Source organism: Filicampus tigris, chromosome 1 (genome assembly GCF_054856515.1).
Source record: "Filicampus tigris isolate MCC_2025a chromosome 1, RoL_Ftig_1.0, whole genome shotgun sequence".
Classification (NCBI taxonomy): domain Eukaryota; kingdom Metazoa; phylum Chordata; class Actinopteri; order Syngnathiformes; family Syngnathidae; genus Filicampus; species Filicampus tigris.
The window spans coordinates 41,570,998-41,587,153 of NC_141217.1; the positions used below are offsets into that span (position 1 = coordinate 41,570,998).

The following is a 16,156-nucleotide window of genomic DNA, read 5'->3' on the forward strand; positions in this document are numbered from 1 at the left end:
CGGTTATTTTCCATCCGGCGCACAGTCAAAGGAAAGCTAAGAGGGCGGGGAGGGTTGACACTGTGCTGCACTTTCATCAACGCGGCATTTGCCGCGTGTGCATCTGTTTCGGTGTCCTTGCATGTGTGCATGTCGTGTCTTTTTCCCCGTTTGTGTGTGTGCGAGCCTCTCCGTACTCACATGGGCAGCGCGGGCTAATGGAAGCGCCAGCCCCAAGCCTGAACTTGAATGCGATCCGGAAGGGGCTTATTAGCTTTCGTCGCATTCCCTCACTCTCTGCCGAACCTTTTGTCCATTTTCTGTGTCCGCCGCATCTCCGCCGCGCGGCCTCCTCCTCGGCTGCCGCCGCAACGGCTGCCCCTTTTCCCCCGATATCCCGCTCTCCTTTACCTGACTTAAAATCGCTCTCGCCGCATGGCGAGTCACTTCTTCGAAGCCCGTTCCAGTCAAGGACTCAATTATTCAGCCACTGGCCTCTTCAATAGCTACACCTGCACAATCCAATCAGCATCCAAGCATTTGCAAGGACAATCATCAGATAACAGAAATGGGGGGGGGGTCATATTTACAAATGCTGGCCACGAAAGCTTAACTGCTCATCAGCCAAAAAAGAAAGCATCACTTGAGTGACGCGTGGTGGCGGCAGCATCGACTTTGGGGCTCTTCATCTGAATTTGGACATTAGTCAAGGTGGAGGGAATAAAGAACACTTCCGATAGTACTCAGTGTTGGCACAAAAACTTCAGGCTAATTCTAGAAAGAAAACATGACAGAAAAAGCCTACTAGAGCAGCTGGAACGCTTTAAATACTACAACTAGAACACTTTAAATGGTGGCCGGTATGTGCTGACTCCCATTTAACATGAGTTCAATTCATCCCAAAAAAAAAAAAAAAAAAAGATTTTCAACCGTACCGGTTTTAAGTCACAGAGCTGAAAAGGTTTTGAAATGTTTGCTCTTCCTCTCAGATAGCATTTGAACAAGGGTGTGTAGACTTTTTTTTCTTTGAACGTTCTTAGTCAAGGCAAAGATGGTAACAGGCAAAGATGACGCGCCTCTAAATTGGCCCCTTGAATGATTCTTCATCAACCAATTTCATTTGCTCCTCCGCCTACGTGACAACTTCTTCTCTTGGGACTCTTTCCTCATCCCATTGAGCGAATGGAATCTAACATTGTTCTTAGCAGCTGCTGGCCTAAAAAGGATTCCGGTCATATGGATGTCTACATTACTCTGGGGTGATATGCGTCAAAGCACTAGTTAATGCAAATACTGCAGCGCTGCCACACAAAAATGGCACCTTGATAAAGGGTTGAGAAACGGGTCATAATAACAATGGTTCCTTTTTAAATCCCGTTAACTGGAATAAGTTAAGTTACCTCCATACTTCACGTAAGAAGATTAACCTAAAGTTCAAAACATAATGTGTAACAAATACTCAGAGCTTACTGTGTCTTCTGTTTCACTGCAGAATCACCTTCAGCAGTGGTCAACTTCTTCTTTCTGTCTGCACGACTGTCATACTGCCCTCTGGTGGCTGAGTCACAAACACCCGAATTCAATGTGATTCACCAACTTTTATGACAATTTTTTTTGAAATACAATATTATAGAGTGCGATTTTTTTAATTGAAAAAAAAACACTTTGCAAAAAATGCGTTTTTGGAGGGACTGGAACAGATGAATGGCATTTCAATTCATTTGGATGAGGAAAGACGATTTCAGAGAGACGTGTTTGGAGTTACGAGCATGGTCACCTAAGGGTTCAACTTGTATTTCGAGGCACTACTGTTCGGCACCTTTAAATGTTCCGCTGCGTCCTTCCCCAACGTTACGACGATGTGTGGGGTTTTTTTTTCAGTCAAGAGGCCTCCTGTTATCGTCACGCAGCCGGAGTCCGTCACCGTCTTCAGTGTGGAAGATCTCGTCATGACCTGCGAAGCCTCGGGAAACCCGCCGCCCATGTTCGTATGCCTGCGCACGCACGCACTCACGCACTCGCTCGCTCGCTCGCTCGCTCGCTCGCTCGCTCACTCACTCACTCACCCACTCACTCACTCACTCACTCACTCACCATCTCACTGACTCACCATCTCACTGACTCACCATCTCACTGACTCAATCTCTTACTCTCTATCTCACTGTAACTCTCACACGAACTAATTATCTCACTCACTATTACAATCTCACCTGCTCAGTCTCTCATTCACTAAGGCGGGCACTCTCTCACTTTCTATCTCACTCTGATTCTCACACTAACTCTCTCTCTCTCGTTCACTTGCTTACTCCTTCTCGTTGACACTCATGCTCTCACACTAACTCATTCTCAGGCTCCCTCTCGTACTCTCTGTCTCACTCTGATTCCCACTGTCTCTCGCTCACACTGCCAGTGTGACACTCTCTCATTTGCTGATTGTCTCCCACCCACTCTCACGCTCTGCTCTGTCTCTCACTGGCTTTCTCTCTTTCTTGCAGACACACACACGCACACACACCCACACACACACACACACACACACACACACCCACACACACACACACACACACACACACACACAGCGATTTCAACTTTCAGGGTGACTTTGAGTCCCCGTTTTGATTAGTCCACCATGAGAGGAACGCAGCTCTCTGTCGCAATTCTGTCATCAACAAAGGACGAATGTGCGGAAACAATCTTTCCAAGTGGAAGACCGAAGCGGTTGCCAAGTCAAGGCTGAAAATCCCGTTGAGACTTGAGAAGCTGTGCGGTCCCCTCGGAGCGCCGATTGATTTGCGTCCTCAAAGGCAGTCGCGTTAGGACACGCTGTGATTGAAGTGCATTTTTGGGGCGGGGGGCGTCTTTTGATTCCGTCGCAGCTTCCGATGGACCAAGGACGGGGAGGAGTTCGACCCGGGCACCGACCCCGAGCTGAAGGTGACCGAGCGCTCGGGTTCATTCGCCTTCTACACCCTCAGCAACACGGTGGACTCCCTGAAGCAGTACCAGGGCAAGTACGCGTGCTACGCGTCCAACCAGCTCGGCACGGCCGTCTCCAACGAGGCCACGCTCAACACCGATGGTGAGGAGACGCCCGACGTCCGGCCATCGCAAAATGCGCACGCGCACGCGCAAAGACTTGTTTAGAAGACCTTAATCAGAGGCATGAGAAAAAAGCACAAGTTTTGAACCCGGACCTAAAAGCATTTACACTTGGGGCTGAACTTACTTTTGTTGGCAGCTTATTCCATTTGCGTGCGGCATAAGTGCTAAATGCAGCTTCACCACGTTTACTTTGGACTCTGGGCTCCGCTAATTGACCCAGAGCCCTACAGTATTTTCAGTCGGCATTTTGCCAACGTGTTCGGGACCCAAACCGTTCAGCGATTTAGAGAGCAGCGGTCACATTTTCAAATCGACTGTCCAGCTAATGGTGAGCCGCTGTAAAGCCAGTAAAGGTAACATCAGGACTGTTGAATGATGGACGGGAGGGGAGGCATCTATGATATTGCTTGGATCCATCACAGGCGCGAACATGTCGAGTAGCGCTTTATTTAGAAGCGGACAACACAACGCAACCTCGCACTTTTCATTTCATGCTACGAGCGGCTCTGTATTAACAGGCCATCATGTTAAAGCCGCAAGTGAAAAGTAGCGCCGTGGATGGCTTAACTCGTGCGAATGCAAATAACCATCAGGACTTGTTGGATTTTCATGACAACTTTCAGCTTGTTCATGGCCATTCTTGTCATGTCCAGACATATTATTTAACATTTGAAATGAGCTTCTTTTACTGTGTAAAGTTTTTGGGTTTTTTTTTAACATTCATTCATTGTCATTAATAGAAAGTAGGCCTATACATTCATTTGTATGTTTTCCCTTCAAATTCTAATTTGTTTGCTCCACGTCCAGATTGGGGGCAACAAGGTCAACTTTTTAAATGCACCCTTGTCCAAAATTGGATGATGTCTTCCGTCAGAAAACAAAACCTCTTCAGACTTGGAGTCTAAATGAGACCGTTGGGCAGTGTTCAAAAATGTAATCGGCCACGATAATGCCAAAATGTGTTGTTGTCGATACGATATCGTCGATTATAGATATGATAGTATATGTCAAGATCTGAGGTTGGGAGTTTCATTCCATTGGCATTCACCAAGCACCAAAAAGTGAAGTGGACACACATGAGCAGCATAAAGGCCAAAGTGTTTTTTCGTTGTTGTTATTTTTCAACGAATATTTTCAATGAGTCCAACACATCAGAGGCTGATCTATTTGAAATGCATCAGAGATGCCCGAGCGCTGGCGTGAATGAGCTCACGCAAGCTAATCGTCTGTTTGGAGGCGATAGCAGAGCGGGCAGATGTAGACTTGTCCTGCCGTCTCAAGAGCTCATTTGTCGGGAAATGAAGACTCGGACCGGGACACCGCCACCTAGAACCTGATCCCATGCCAGAACGCGATCATCAGCAGCGGCAAACGCGCCCGCGCACACGCACACGCCTACGCCTACGCCTACGCCTACGCCTACGCCTACGCAAGGCCCCAGACAAGTGCGATGCCGAGAGCACACCTTTGTGCATCCATCCGCGCACGTACGCGGCTGGCTGTCTCCGGGGCGACCTCCTTCACGCTCACAGTTTCCCTGACAACCGTTTCCCCAGAAACACTGGTGAGCTGATGATGTCACGCGAAGCCCTCCTCGGCGGCTCCCGCGGGGTTCTGCGTGCGCCACCGGCAGAGGGGAGGCGCCAAGCAAATAGACAACTCCCAAATCACATTGCTCCACTTCCCCCAGACAAAAGGGCTGCTTCGGCCTACTCCGCCCACCCTCCTTGTAAATGACGAGCGTCGAGTCTCGTTGCCGAGGTGACACTTGTGCCTACAGGTACTGGTCAGCTGACGGGTTTCTCAAGAAGCGGCTTTGTCTTTGGGGCAATTTTGTTGCCTTGACGTGAGCAAAAATGTGAAATAGAAGTGCTGGATGGCGGCGCTGAACTCGGCTCACGTCAGCGCAACCGACAATTTGACGGCTAAGGAAGGCGAGGGGGGGCGTCAAGCTCTTTGGCTGTTTGGCCAGTTTGCTGCCAAAGTCAACATCAAACAAATTCAGTTCCACTTCGTGTCCACATCGCATTACCTTAGTCAAGTCACTTTAGCTTCATACAAAAACTCGTTTTTTCTATCCGGGAGGCTGGAACGGATGAATGGCATTTCCGTTCTTTTGGGTGGAGCAAGATGATTAGAGATGCAAATGCTTTGAGCTACAAACAAGGTCACAGAACAAATTCAACTCTCGTGTCAAGGCACCGGCTTATACACGCAGCAAATGTGGTTGTCAACTTCTTCTATTCAGCCCCGCCGTCCCAGCAGAAAGAGAAAAAAGTCCACGTGAAGTCTGAAGAGGGAAGCAGTATTGTTCTGAAGTGCAACCCCCCGCAGAGCTCCATGGAGCCCATCATTCACTGGATGGACTGGAGTGAGTATGCCGCCCCTTCATTAGCTCCATTTTCTTCTTCTCTCGACGCTCGCGGGGCTATTCGGCAAGGATGTTGCGCTGGTGGAGTGTGTGCCATGGCCCCCGACAACAGCAACCGTCCCGTAAATGAGCGCGGTCTTAACGGCTTTCAACTGGTCGACGGGTGGCAACAAATGGCAAAGCGAGCGATAGAACAGTCGAGCTCAAGTCACTCATGTGCTGTCGTGCAACAAATGGCAAAGCGAGGCAAAAGCAAACATTGGTCTCCACTCAATCCTATGGTGCATGCTCTCGCGTCTCCTTGCAGAGCTCCATCACATCCAACTGAGTGAGCGGGTAGTGGTGGGCAAAGATGGCAACCTGTACTTCGCCCACCTGAAGACCACCGACAGCAGGGATGACTACACCTGCAATGTCCAGTATCTGGCAACTCGCACCATTCTGGCAAAGGAACCTGTCACGCTGACCGTCAACCCCTGTAAGTTTCACTCAAGTTGACAAACGCGCTTTCTCCAATCACGGCCAAATAAAACCCAAGCGGCCGCCGAGCGCAAGGACCCGCGACGATGTCGTACGTCGTTGCCTCACTTTTCGAGAGCGAGACCTTCCCAGCACCCCGCAAGGAGTCAATTTCCGCAACGTAGAGCCTGACTTTTTCATTCGGGGGATTTTATGCCTCTATTAAGCCATTATGACCGCCATCACACACACACACACACACCCCCACACAGTTTCCACCTTTCTAACCACTTGTTACATTTACTAAATGTAATTCTTAAAATGCAGAATGTAAAATACTGAGTTGCTGATTATAGGACACCAGCTGTCTCATTTTCACAGTCTGGTTTTTGTAAAACAAAATTCACCCTGAAAAAAAAAAAAAAGACTTTTCGATTTTCGACCGGTCCGACTTGTAAAACTGCATTAGAGGAAGTTATGGTCACAAAGGAAGATCTGTGATCGCGAATGCGCGATCATCAAACCGCAAATTAGCAAGGGGACACTGTAGACTGGTTTATATTGTCCACTGTACTCTGAATTGCGTTTACAATTTTCAAGGGATGTGTGCAGTGTTGTGATTGTTAACATAGCATAAGCTAGCATAAGATAACATAAGATAACATGCGTTACAACACGCTCCGCTATAATTCCAACAACCACATTCAACTTTAGGGTGAGAGTTAATCAATCATTTGTCTTTGCTTGTCTGCCGTTCCATTGCCATGTCTTTTTGTCCGTTGAAATATCTGTGACGTCATGGACGAATCAACTTTGACTCACAGTTGAAATTTAGCGTCGCGCGGCAAAACGTGTTGTCGTTCAACAACTCTTGCGCACAACGCTCGCGCCCTTTCCACTGTGTGCACGACGCACTCAATCCCAAAGCGTTGTCATTGAGCCCATTTTAGTGGCCCAAATGAGCGAACGCAACCTAGAAGACACAACGCCTCCTCAGTCTGAGTCTCACAGGTGACGATTCCCGGTGTGTGTGTGTGGGTGTGTGTGTGTGGGGGTGGGTGGGGGTGTGTGTGCGTGTGTGTGTGGGTGTGTGCGTGTGCGCGCGCGGCGGCGGCGCACACGGACTCGACGTCCTTGCCGCGCTTCCCGCTTTGCCAATGACGCTTTGGCTGCGTTGCGCGCGCCTGTTTGTGCTTCAGCCAACTCGGTGCTGCGGAACCGAAGGCCCCACATGATGAGACCTGCTGGAAGCCACAGCTCTTACCACGCGCTCAGGGGCCAGACCATCGAGCTGGAGTGCATCGTCCAAGGCTAGTGAGTGTCTTAAGTGACAAGTCAGATGAAGCCCGCAGACGCGGCTTTCAATCTAATCCACCTTCTTCACGTCCACTTTTCCTTTGCCTTTGCTTTTGCACTCCTCCGCGCGTCTCCTTCCACGTCCTCTCGTTTCGAATCACCCGTGCGCCCTTTGCCCGCAGTCCAACTCCCAAGGTGCTGTGGGTGAGGAAGGACGGCGAGCTGTCGGAAACGCGGACGGCCAAAGAAATGTTTGACCGCCGCCTGCGCTTCACCAACATCTCGCAAAGCGATGCCGGCGAGTATCAGTGTCTTGCTGAGAATTCCCAAGGGAAGACCATACACACTTACACTCTGGCAGTGGAAGGTATGTCACGCACACACACACACACACACACACACGCACGCACACACCCGCGCAGCCAGCAGTACATCAATATGCACCCCCCTTAACATCCGGACAGAGATGACACACCTCGCTCGTCCCGCACACTCTACAAATAGTCACGATGAATGACGATTTCATCACGAAAAGCCGATCAGTGCAAGAGCAAACAAAATGGAACCGTTGAATTGACACTTTGAACAGGTAAAGGTGGAGTTTACAACTGATTTCAATGGAGCCTCACTTGGCTCTTCCCTAATGGATTTTACTCGTCCAATGTGGATATTCCACCATAGTTTCAGCAACGCGCCTGACGCGCAAGGTTAGCGCAAGGCCGCAGCGGCGCGGTAAATGTTTGACACCTTCTGTCACCGATCGCTTTCGTCGGGCGCTGCGATGGTTTGTGAACCAAAGTCGACGGGACAGAGACGGATGACTACTTTTTCACACATCGCTTTGCTAATGTACTTCCGTCAGGTCACGCTGACAGTTTTGACAAATAGGACAATGTGTTTTTGTCGAGGAAGCCAGTGATGCAAACGTGTAGTGCACTGTGTAGATCATTTAGTGTTGTCGTGTTTGGCGCGTGTCGAACGCACCATCGGAGCATTTTGAAGGCAAGCCCCGGTTTATTGAGCTTTGCTACTTTCAATCACGTTTATTCTTTTCCACGATATGTTGTGGAGAGAAAAAGCAACTAGGTGATGATTGTTTGTTTGGCTAGCGGCCCCCTACTGGACCAAAGAGCCGCTCAGTATGTTATACGCTCCCGGCGAGAATGTCCGCCTCGACTGCCAGGCCGAGGGCATCCCTACTCCGATCATCACTTGGGCCATCAACGGGATCCCTCTCTCATGTCAGTACGCCAACAAATGCGCGCAGGTACGCGTTCAGCGCCTCGCACATGGTTGCGTGCTGAGCGCCGGTGTGCGTGTGTTTTGTTCCAAACAGCGACCGACAAAGAGTCCAGACGCACGCTGACAACGAGCGGCTCCCTTATCCTAAAGGACGTCAACTTTGGAGACACGGCCATCTACCAGTGCAAGGCCTCCAACAAGCACGGCGCCATCCTCTCAAACACCAACGTTTATGTCATCGGTAAAGCTTTCCCATTTTACACTCCTACTAATAGCGCAGGTGGCAAAAGTACAACTAGGTAGGAAGTGTTTGTGGGGACTTGCCCTCCCCGACGCATCCGATTACACCCACCTCCACACGACAATGCGCCGCACGGCATTGGCAAACGTATTCGGGACAGCCGCATCTGTGAGGTCGCAAGTCCCGATGGGATCCCACCGGGACCCCGACCCGTGTGCCTTCCACACCTGTTGGCCGAGCTTGGCCCGGAGGCTCTCATCCAGTTCTTGCACGTGATCAAAGTCTCTCTTGCCCCACCGGGACCCGAAAAAAGGGCTTTCCCCGACTTTTAGCCTCGTCTAAACTGGCTTGAGATGAAGGCAGCCTTGTGTGGCGACTCACCAGTCCGGCGAAAGCGCGGCCTGATTGATGACCGGAGCAAGCGGTGCACTTCCGATCTTTTGTCCACGTTTGACTCTGGCGTTGTTGTTTCAGAGCTGCCGCCGCAGATGCTGACTGAGGATGGCAACACTTACACAGTGACTGAAGGCCAAAAAGTTTTGCTGGAGTGTGACAGCTTCGGATCTCCAAAACCAAAAGTCACATGGTGAGACAACCAAGCCACCAATTGCGCTGTTGGACTTGTTGGCTTCTTCTTTTTTTTTTTTTTTTTTTTTGCCCCCCCCCCCACCGCCCCCCCCCCATCTCACATTTCTCATTTGGCCATTTGGCAGCGGAAGATGCATTTCATTAGCAGCCAAACACTGTTGCATCTGGAGTGTGATTCATGCCGGCGCTCTTCCCAGATCGCTAAGCCTCGTTCCAATTCATCCGTCCGTCCGTCCATTTTCTGTACCCCTTGTGCTCATCCGGGTGAGCTGGAGCCTAAGCCGGCGGACTTTGGCCGAGAGACGTGGCGCGCCCTGGGCCGGCTCCCAGCCAATCACAGGACGCATCTACAAATCACCAGTGACATTGACACCTGCAGGCAATTGAAGAGTCTCCGCTCAACCAGTTCCTGAAGACACCCCATGCAAGCGTGGGGAGAACATGCAAAGTCCATCGGAGAGTCCAAGAGCACGAGCGCGAGACGGATGCGCTCACCTCTAAATGGACGTGTCGCCGTCAATGTTCCCATGATTTCTCTTTCTCTTCGTCCCTCTATGCCGTTGGTACTTTTTCAAGGAAGTGGCAATTGTTTGTCCACCAAGAGCAATGGATTTTAGGTGCCTCTGCAAGCAGTTACCCACACATGCCATGCTCAGGGCTGGTCAGTTTGCTAACCTTCGTCCCAACCTTTACATCTTGCGACAGGGCGAACCGCAACAAACGTTGTAGAAGTATATCATATTGTCAAAACTTGTGTGTGGCCGTGTGTTTTTTTGTTGTTTTCCAGGCACAGCGGCAGTGCCTCCTCCCTTCTGGCTGATTCCAGAATGAACCCTCTTACCACCGGAGGTCTGGAAATCTTCAATGTCACGCATGACGATGAGGGCTTCTACACGTGCTCTGTGCAGAACACCAACCTGTCCATCAGTGCGCAGCTGGAGGTGCTCAGTGAGTGGCGCGCGCACGCACGCACCCCCCCCCCCACACACACACACACACAAACGCTCGCATGCGCGCAAGTAGCACGCCCGCACATCTCCTTTTTTTCCTCCCGCAGACAGAACAGTGATCCTGTCACCGCCGCAGGCTCTGAAGGTGCAGCCCGGACAGACTGCCGTCTTCACCTGTCGCTCTCTTGTGGACCCCAAACTGGCTTCTCCGTTGATTCAGTGGAGAAAGAATGAGCACAAGCTGTTTGCATCTGGCAACGATCTCAAGTTAGACATGGCTCAACTAAAATTCATTGTTTCACCCGTGCAAGTCAAAAGCATCGGCGAGAGCATATGAGGCAACCGTACCGGACTACTCAATACCGTACATGCGGACGCGAGCGCGGAAGACAAACACCCGGGATAGTCTAGGCTAAGATATTGACCTGTCTGTCGACTGCACATACAAGTGCGGGTGACGGCTTCATGTGAATTCCTCGCTTTCCTTCCGGCAGATACGCATTGGAAGGACCGGACTTGATTATCTCTAATAGCGAAGCCGAAGACGAAGGAAACTACACGTGCCAGGTTATCACCAATCTGGACATGGCCGAGGCAACTGGCACACTGGCGCTACATGGTGAGCTCAGCGCCGCGCCGCTCCACCCCATGAACAGGCAATGCTGTTGGAAAACCGGACAAGAGCAAAGCACTCCAGTCGCGCCGTGCCGACGCATTCTCTAATCTTCAGATCGTCCGGACCCTCCTGCTCTTCTGCCGCTGACACAAGCTCAAAGGCGCACAGTCGCCCTCAGTTGGAGGCCGGGAGATGACCACAACAGCCCCGTGACAGGTCGGTCTTGACGCGCGCCTGTTGAGATGATTGACCTTTTGCGAAGACCTCATCCACTTCCTGGGTGTTCCGCCAAAGCCCGACTCTTTCTCCGTAACGTGCGTCTCTGCAGACTACGTGATTGAGTTCGAGGATCAGGTCTCGAACCAGCCAGCTTGGGAAGAGTTGAGCAGAGTGTCAGGCGACACCAGTGCCAGTCTCTCTCTGCGGCCCTACATGTCGTACCGTTTCCGCGTCATTGCCATCAACGAGGTGGGCAAGAGTGCGCCCAGCAAGCCGTCGGAAATCCACAATACGGCTGCCGAGGGTAAGAGCTGTTTGTCGCGTTGATGGGCACACCTTTGTATTGCCGCGGTTCAGCCGACAACTTTTTGACCGCAGCGCCGGACCATAACCCCGAAGACGTCCGAAGCGAGTCCGCTGACCCGGATGCGCTCGTCATCGCCTGGGAGGTACCGCACGTGCAATCGCGTGAAGCCGCATCGACTGTTTTTCAAAGGTTTGGATGTCGCCAAGGTTAGCGTTCCTCTTGTGACAGGAAATGGACAAACGGGACTTTAATGGCCCCGACTTCAAGTACCGCGTCCTGTGGAGGCGGGTGGTGGGGAGCGGGCCCGACTGGCACCGCAACTACACAACCGCGCCGCCGTTTGTCGTCAGGAAGATCGGCAACTTCTCCGCGTTCGAGATCAAAGTGCAGGCTGTCAACGAAAAGGGGGAGGGACCTGAGCCCGATCCTGTCATTGGCTACTCGGGCGAGAATTGTAAGTCATTTGTCCAAGCCGCAACCTTTGTACCTTGCCTTGTGCCCAACCATTTTGCCTTTGCGCCTTAGTTCCACTGGAGGCCCCCATGAACGTGGGCATCGTCATACTCAACAGCACCGCCATCAGGGTGACCTGGGCCGCAATAGACAGAGAGACCGTCAGAGGACATCTGCTCGGCTACAAGGTACCCATCGAATCTTTGCGGGTTAGAAATGAACATTAGCGGAAGAAATCTATCGCTCTTTGCCTCTCACTTGGACAGTCAAATCAGGTGTCATGGTATGGGACCAATGCGTCGCTTCAGATGTTGAGGAAGGAGGTGAAATAACTTGGGGTCTTGTTCACAAACGAGGATTGATCAAGAGATCGACAGATGGATCGGGGTAGCAATTTTATTGCTGCAAGACTTTGGTTTCATCCACGTTCTGAGAATCACTTACAGTTGCTTACAAGCTTTGGCTAATGAGTGAGCGGGCAAGATCACGAGCGCGAGTCGAGCACGAGTCGAGCCCTCGTGAGCCGTGGCCCCAAGACAGGTCTCGGTCACTCCCTCAACTGACCTCGGAACGTATCGGTGTCCGCTTGGCGCAACTGGAAAAGGTGGCCTGCGGCAGAGAAGTTTTGGTCACACTGGTTGCAAGAAATGGATGGATTGAAAAGTCTTTGGAAATGCATGTTTAAAAAAAGGTTTTCTGGCTCCAGATTCACCTGACGAGGTTCGGGCCTCGCGGTCACCACAGAGCTCGAAGGACAAGGGAGCCAACGACCACCGTTGTCGTGGAGACCGGAGCCAACGAGGAGAGGAAGGCGATTGGCCAGCTCCGACCCTACTCCCACTACTCCTTGTCTGTCAGTGTGTTCAACAGCAAAGGAGACGGGCCGCCATCCGAGATGGTGCCCTTCATGACCGATGAGGGAGGTGAGAAAAGGAGGAGCCACATTGGCTGGAATGCTGGGGGAATCAGTTGGGCCGGAACACTCGCTGGAGGTAGATGTGGGGGCGGGAGAGGGGTGGGGGTGGGGGTAGACGACAAGGGTGAACCCAACGCAATGGAAACGGTGTACAATATATAACTGAAAAAAGTCTCCGGGGAAAATGTGTGACTCTTGAGTGCCTCTTCACAGCCCGTTTGATCACGTGTGTGTGTGTCTTTGACTAGTTCCACATCCGCCAACGTCTCTGGCGTTGGACAGTCCATCTGAGACGGAAATGACGCTGCGATGGACACCGCCAAGTCAGCCCAATGGGATTCTTATTGGGTACCACTTGCAGTACCAACAAAGTGAGCGTCATTCCTATTCGCTGTAATATGTTTTTGAATTTTTTCTTCCGGCGCCAGCTGGCACAGGCGCCGGCTTACTCTTGAGCCCGAACAGAAAAAGCCACCAATGGCCCGGCCAGCCAGGTCGACGGCCTTGGTGAAACGCGCGCCTATACCTAACCCCAATCTTCTCAATTTGTAGTAAAATAACAATCGTTTCAAGGCATCGCCAGTCAATCTCAAGTCACCCTGACACTGATGACGTGTCTTCTCATCCGCACTCAGTCGTGGACAGTGACGACAGCCCCATGCAGGTGGAGAAAATAGATGATCCCTCAATCAGCCACCTCACCCTCAGGGGCCTGGATCGCCAGAGCCACTACCGCTTCTACCTGAGGGGGCGCACCGCCGCCGGAGATGGAGAAGCCATCGTCAGGGAAGGTGCCACCACTCTGGATGGAGGTAGGCAGCTTCTTTGCCCTCGCGCGGATGACGGCGCATCCCCGCGTCAGTGGCTCGGCAGCCCAAATTCAATCTATTTGCCTGAATGTTTCTCAGTGCCCCCCGTCAACATCAGCGTGTCTCCTGGAGAGAACTTTGTTAACATAAGCTGGCTGGCCAAGAAGAGGCACAGGAATGTTCCATTCCAGATCCAGTACTTCAAGAAGAATGGTAGAGCATCTCATCAGCCAGTCCACCTCACCTCATTGTGGTTTCAAAACAACGACCTTCTGCGGCCATATCTGACCGTGGTTTGTCATGTCCGCACAGATGCTGATAAATGGAAGAGGACGGAGAAGGTGGACTCCTCCCAGTCCTTCTACCAGCTGCAGGGTCTAAGACCTGCTTCTCATTACCATCTGCACTTCGTCCACAGCAACGTTACCTTCTTTCAGACAGAGATTGACACAGACGGAACAGGTACGGCATTAGAGTCCCTTCTTTCGTCTCATCTGCCGCTCCTCTGGCTCGCCTGTGTCGAAAGGTCAAATTGATGCCTCCGAGAACTCCTCGTCCTCGTAGTTGCCCGCGTCGCTTTCGAAGCGCTTTCATTTCAAGTGTTCGCCTTCTTTTGTTTGGGGCGGCACGGCTCAGTGGCGGAGTGGTCGTTTCCCAAGCCGGAGGTTGCGGGATCGATCCCCGGCCATTGGGACCATGTCCAAGTATCCTTGAGCAAGATACCGAAGCCCTTGTCGCTCCTGATGCTGCGTCATCAGTAGGTAGATGAGGTCCAGTGCGAAGCGCTTTGAGTACCACCCAAGGTAGAAAAGGGCTGTATAAGTGACAGCCCATTTACCATTTGTTTGGTGCAATTTTCACTTCCCCGGTGAGATGCCAGAGAGGTGTCAGAAAGGAGGATAGATACGCTGTCTGGTTTGGACGTGGCGTTCCCTCTCCCTGTGTTTGCCGTCCGTGTTCTAACAAACATCCATCTGCTTTCAAGGAGTGACTGAGGTGCAGCCCAGCATCGCCACGCAGGGCTGGTTCATTGGCCTGGTAAGCGCCATCGTGCTGCTCCTGCTCATACTGCTCATCCTCTGCTTTGTCCGGAGGAACAAAGGGGGCAAGTATTCAGGCGAGTGTTGGCAATCTTATCCTATTCTTGGAATATTGCGATAGCTATTGTGCTGGTGACCTCAAAGCTCCTTTTTTTGTACCCTCGACATTTACATTCTCAGAGCATCGAGTCCATGGATTTGTTTCTTTGAATGTTTTCATTTTTTTTCATACTATTACATACGTACTGAATTGAGATGAAGTGCTCCAAATGATGTACCGTTGCATGTCGTTAAGTTGCCGTTTGCGTTTATACTGACGGTTTCGATGGCGGCGGCATTAAGAGGTGGATTCAGTCGGGTGAATCCCCCACAGAAGGTGCCAAATGCCCGTGCCGCCTCTGGTCCATAACAAGTAAAGGCTTTGGACTTTTAAGCAAGTTTGTACGCCAACCTGATCACCGACGCCCTATCCGGCCCCCCTCTTAGCAGTGAAAATGAGATCCGCCATCTTATCGCTCATCACCGTAGCATTCTTACTGTATTCGATACAGCTGCTGTTTCCTCAGCCCACCAAGCACAACCTATCCCTTTTCTCTCCATGCTCTCTCCTCTGTCTGTCTCTCTCCATCTCCATCTCAAGCCAACTAGCCCAGGCAGATTGCCGCCGCGCTCCGTGCCTTTGCTTTGTTTGAGGATTCGTCCTATATCAGGGGAAGTTTTACCTTTCCCTCTGTCGGCAAAGTGCTTGGATTACGTGGAACTCCCTCCGTTTACCTGCAACGTGTGCGATGCGTGGTTCCGGATCTGCACTGTATTGCAACGCTGTCTGACGGCAGCAGCGCGCAGGGAGTGGCAGTGGGCGGAAAAAAACAGCCTTGACTGAAACTCCCGTGCCTCCAGACCACTCTTGTTGCGAATGGGCCCTGAATCTGAATATTGCCGTGTCTCCTGATGACACAGGACCCATTGATACCCTTTTAAATTGCATTTTAGATATCAAGTCATGGATGGCAGATAATTTCCTACAGCTCAATCAGGACAAGACTGAGGTTTTAATTATCGGTCCCGAAGGTCAGAGAGAGAAGCTTTTACCAAAACTACACATTTTTAATCCCTCACATTGTGTGAAGAACCTTGCCGTCATTTTTGACTCTGAGCTCAGTTTTATTCCTCATATTGAAAATGTAACCAAGATTGGTTTTTATCACCTTAAGAATATCGCCAGAGTCCGCCCGTTTCTCTCTCAGGCTAACACGGAAGTGCTGATGCATGCCTTTATTTCCTGTCGTTTAGATTACTGTAATGCCCTGCTCTCTGGCCTCCCGAAAAAGAGCATTTCACCACTGCAACTACTGCAGAATTCAGCCGCTCGGGTGCTGACGAGAACCAGAGGGCGGGAGCACATTACGCCAGTTTTGAAATTGCTGCATTGGCTCCCTGTGTGTTTCAGGATCGATTTTAAAGTACTTTTATTAGTTTTATTAGTTTATAAATTTATTTATCTGATTTGCTTTTATCATACCAGCCCTCGCGGATCCTGAGGTCCTCTGGCGCCGGCCTTTTATTTA

At 51.1% G+C, this 16,156-nt stretch overlaps 1 protein-coding gene across 5 annotated transcripts in view; it reads left to right on the forward strand.

Annotated features, from left to right (window-relative positions):
* Window positions 1-16,156, forward strand: part of l1cama (L1 cell adhesion molecule, paralog a) — a 44,898-nt gene that overhangs the window by 25,599 nt on the left and 3,143 nt on the right. For all 5 annotated transcript variants that reach the window (XM_086042233.1, XM_086042241.1, XM_086042224.1 and 2 more), the window contains exons 4-26: window positions 1,861-1,963; window positions 2,856-3,058; window positions 5,330-5,452; window positions 5,760-5,930; window positions 7,111-7,225; window positions 7,390-7,574; window positions 8,317-8,448; window positions 8,544-8,690; window positions 9,165-9,276; window positions 10,066-10,226; window positions 10,336-10,495; window positions 10,723-10,847; window positions 10,959-11,060; window positions 11,173-11,367; window positions 11,442-11,512; window positions 11,599-11,824; window positions 11,896-12,011; window positions 12,530-12,746; window positions 12,988-13,110; window positions 13,375-13,551; window positions 13,648-13,761; window positions 13,861-14,010; window positions 14,534-14,665. In XM_086042233.1, coding sequence (XP_085898359.1) covers window positions 1,861-1,963; window positions 2,856-3,058; window positions 5,330-5,452; window positions 5,760-5,930; window positions 7,111-7,225; window positions 7,390-7,574; window positions 8,317-8,448; window positions 8,544-8,690; window positions 9,165-9,276; window positions 10,066-10,226; window positions 10,336-10,495; window positions 10,723-10,847; window positions 10,959-11,060; window positions 11,173-11,367; window positions 11,442-11,512; window positions 11,599-11,824; window positions 11,896-12,011; window positions 12,530-12,746; window positions 12,988-13,110; window positions 13,375-13,551; window positions 13,648-13,761; window positions 13,861-14,010; window positions 14,534-14,665 — 3,360 coding nt within the window. The remainder of the gene's footprint in view (window positions 1-1,860; window positions 1,964-2,855; window positions 3,059-5,329; window positions 5,453-5,759; window positions 5,931-7,110; window positions 7,226-7,389; window positions 7,575-8,316; window positions 8,449-8,543; window positions 8,691-9,164; window positions 9,277-10,065; window positions 10,227-10,335; window positions 10,496-10,722; window positions 10,848-10,958; window positions 11,061-11,172; window positions 11,368-11,441; window positions 11,513-11,598; window positions 11,825-11,895; window positions 12,012-12,529; window positions 12,747-12,987; window positions 13,111-13,374; window positions 13,552-13,647; window positions 13,762-13,860; window positions 14,011-14,533; window positions 14,666-16,156) is intronic.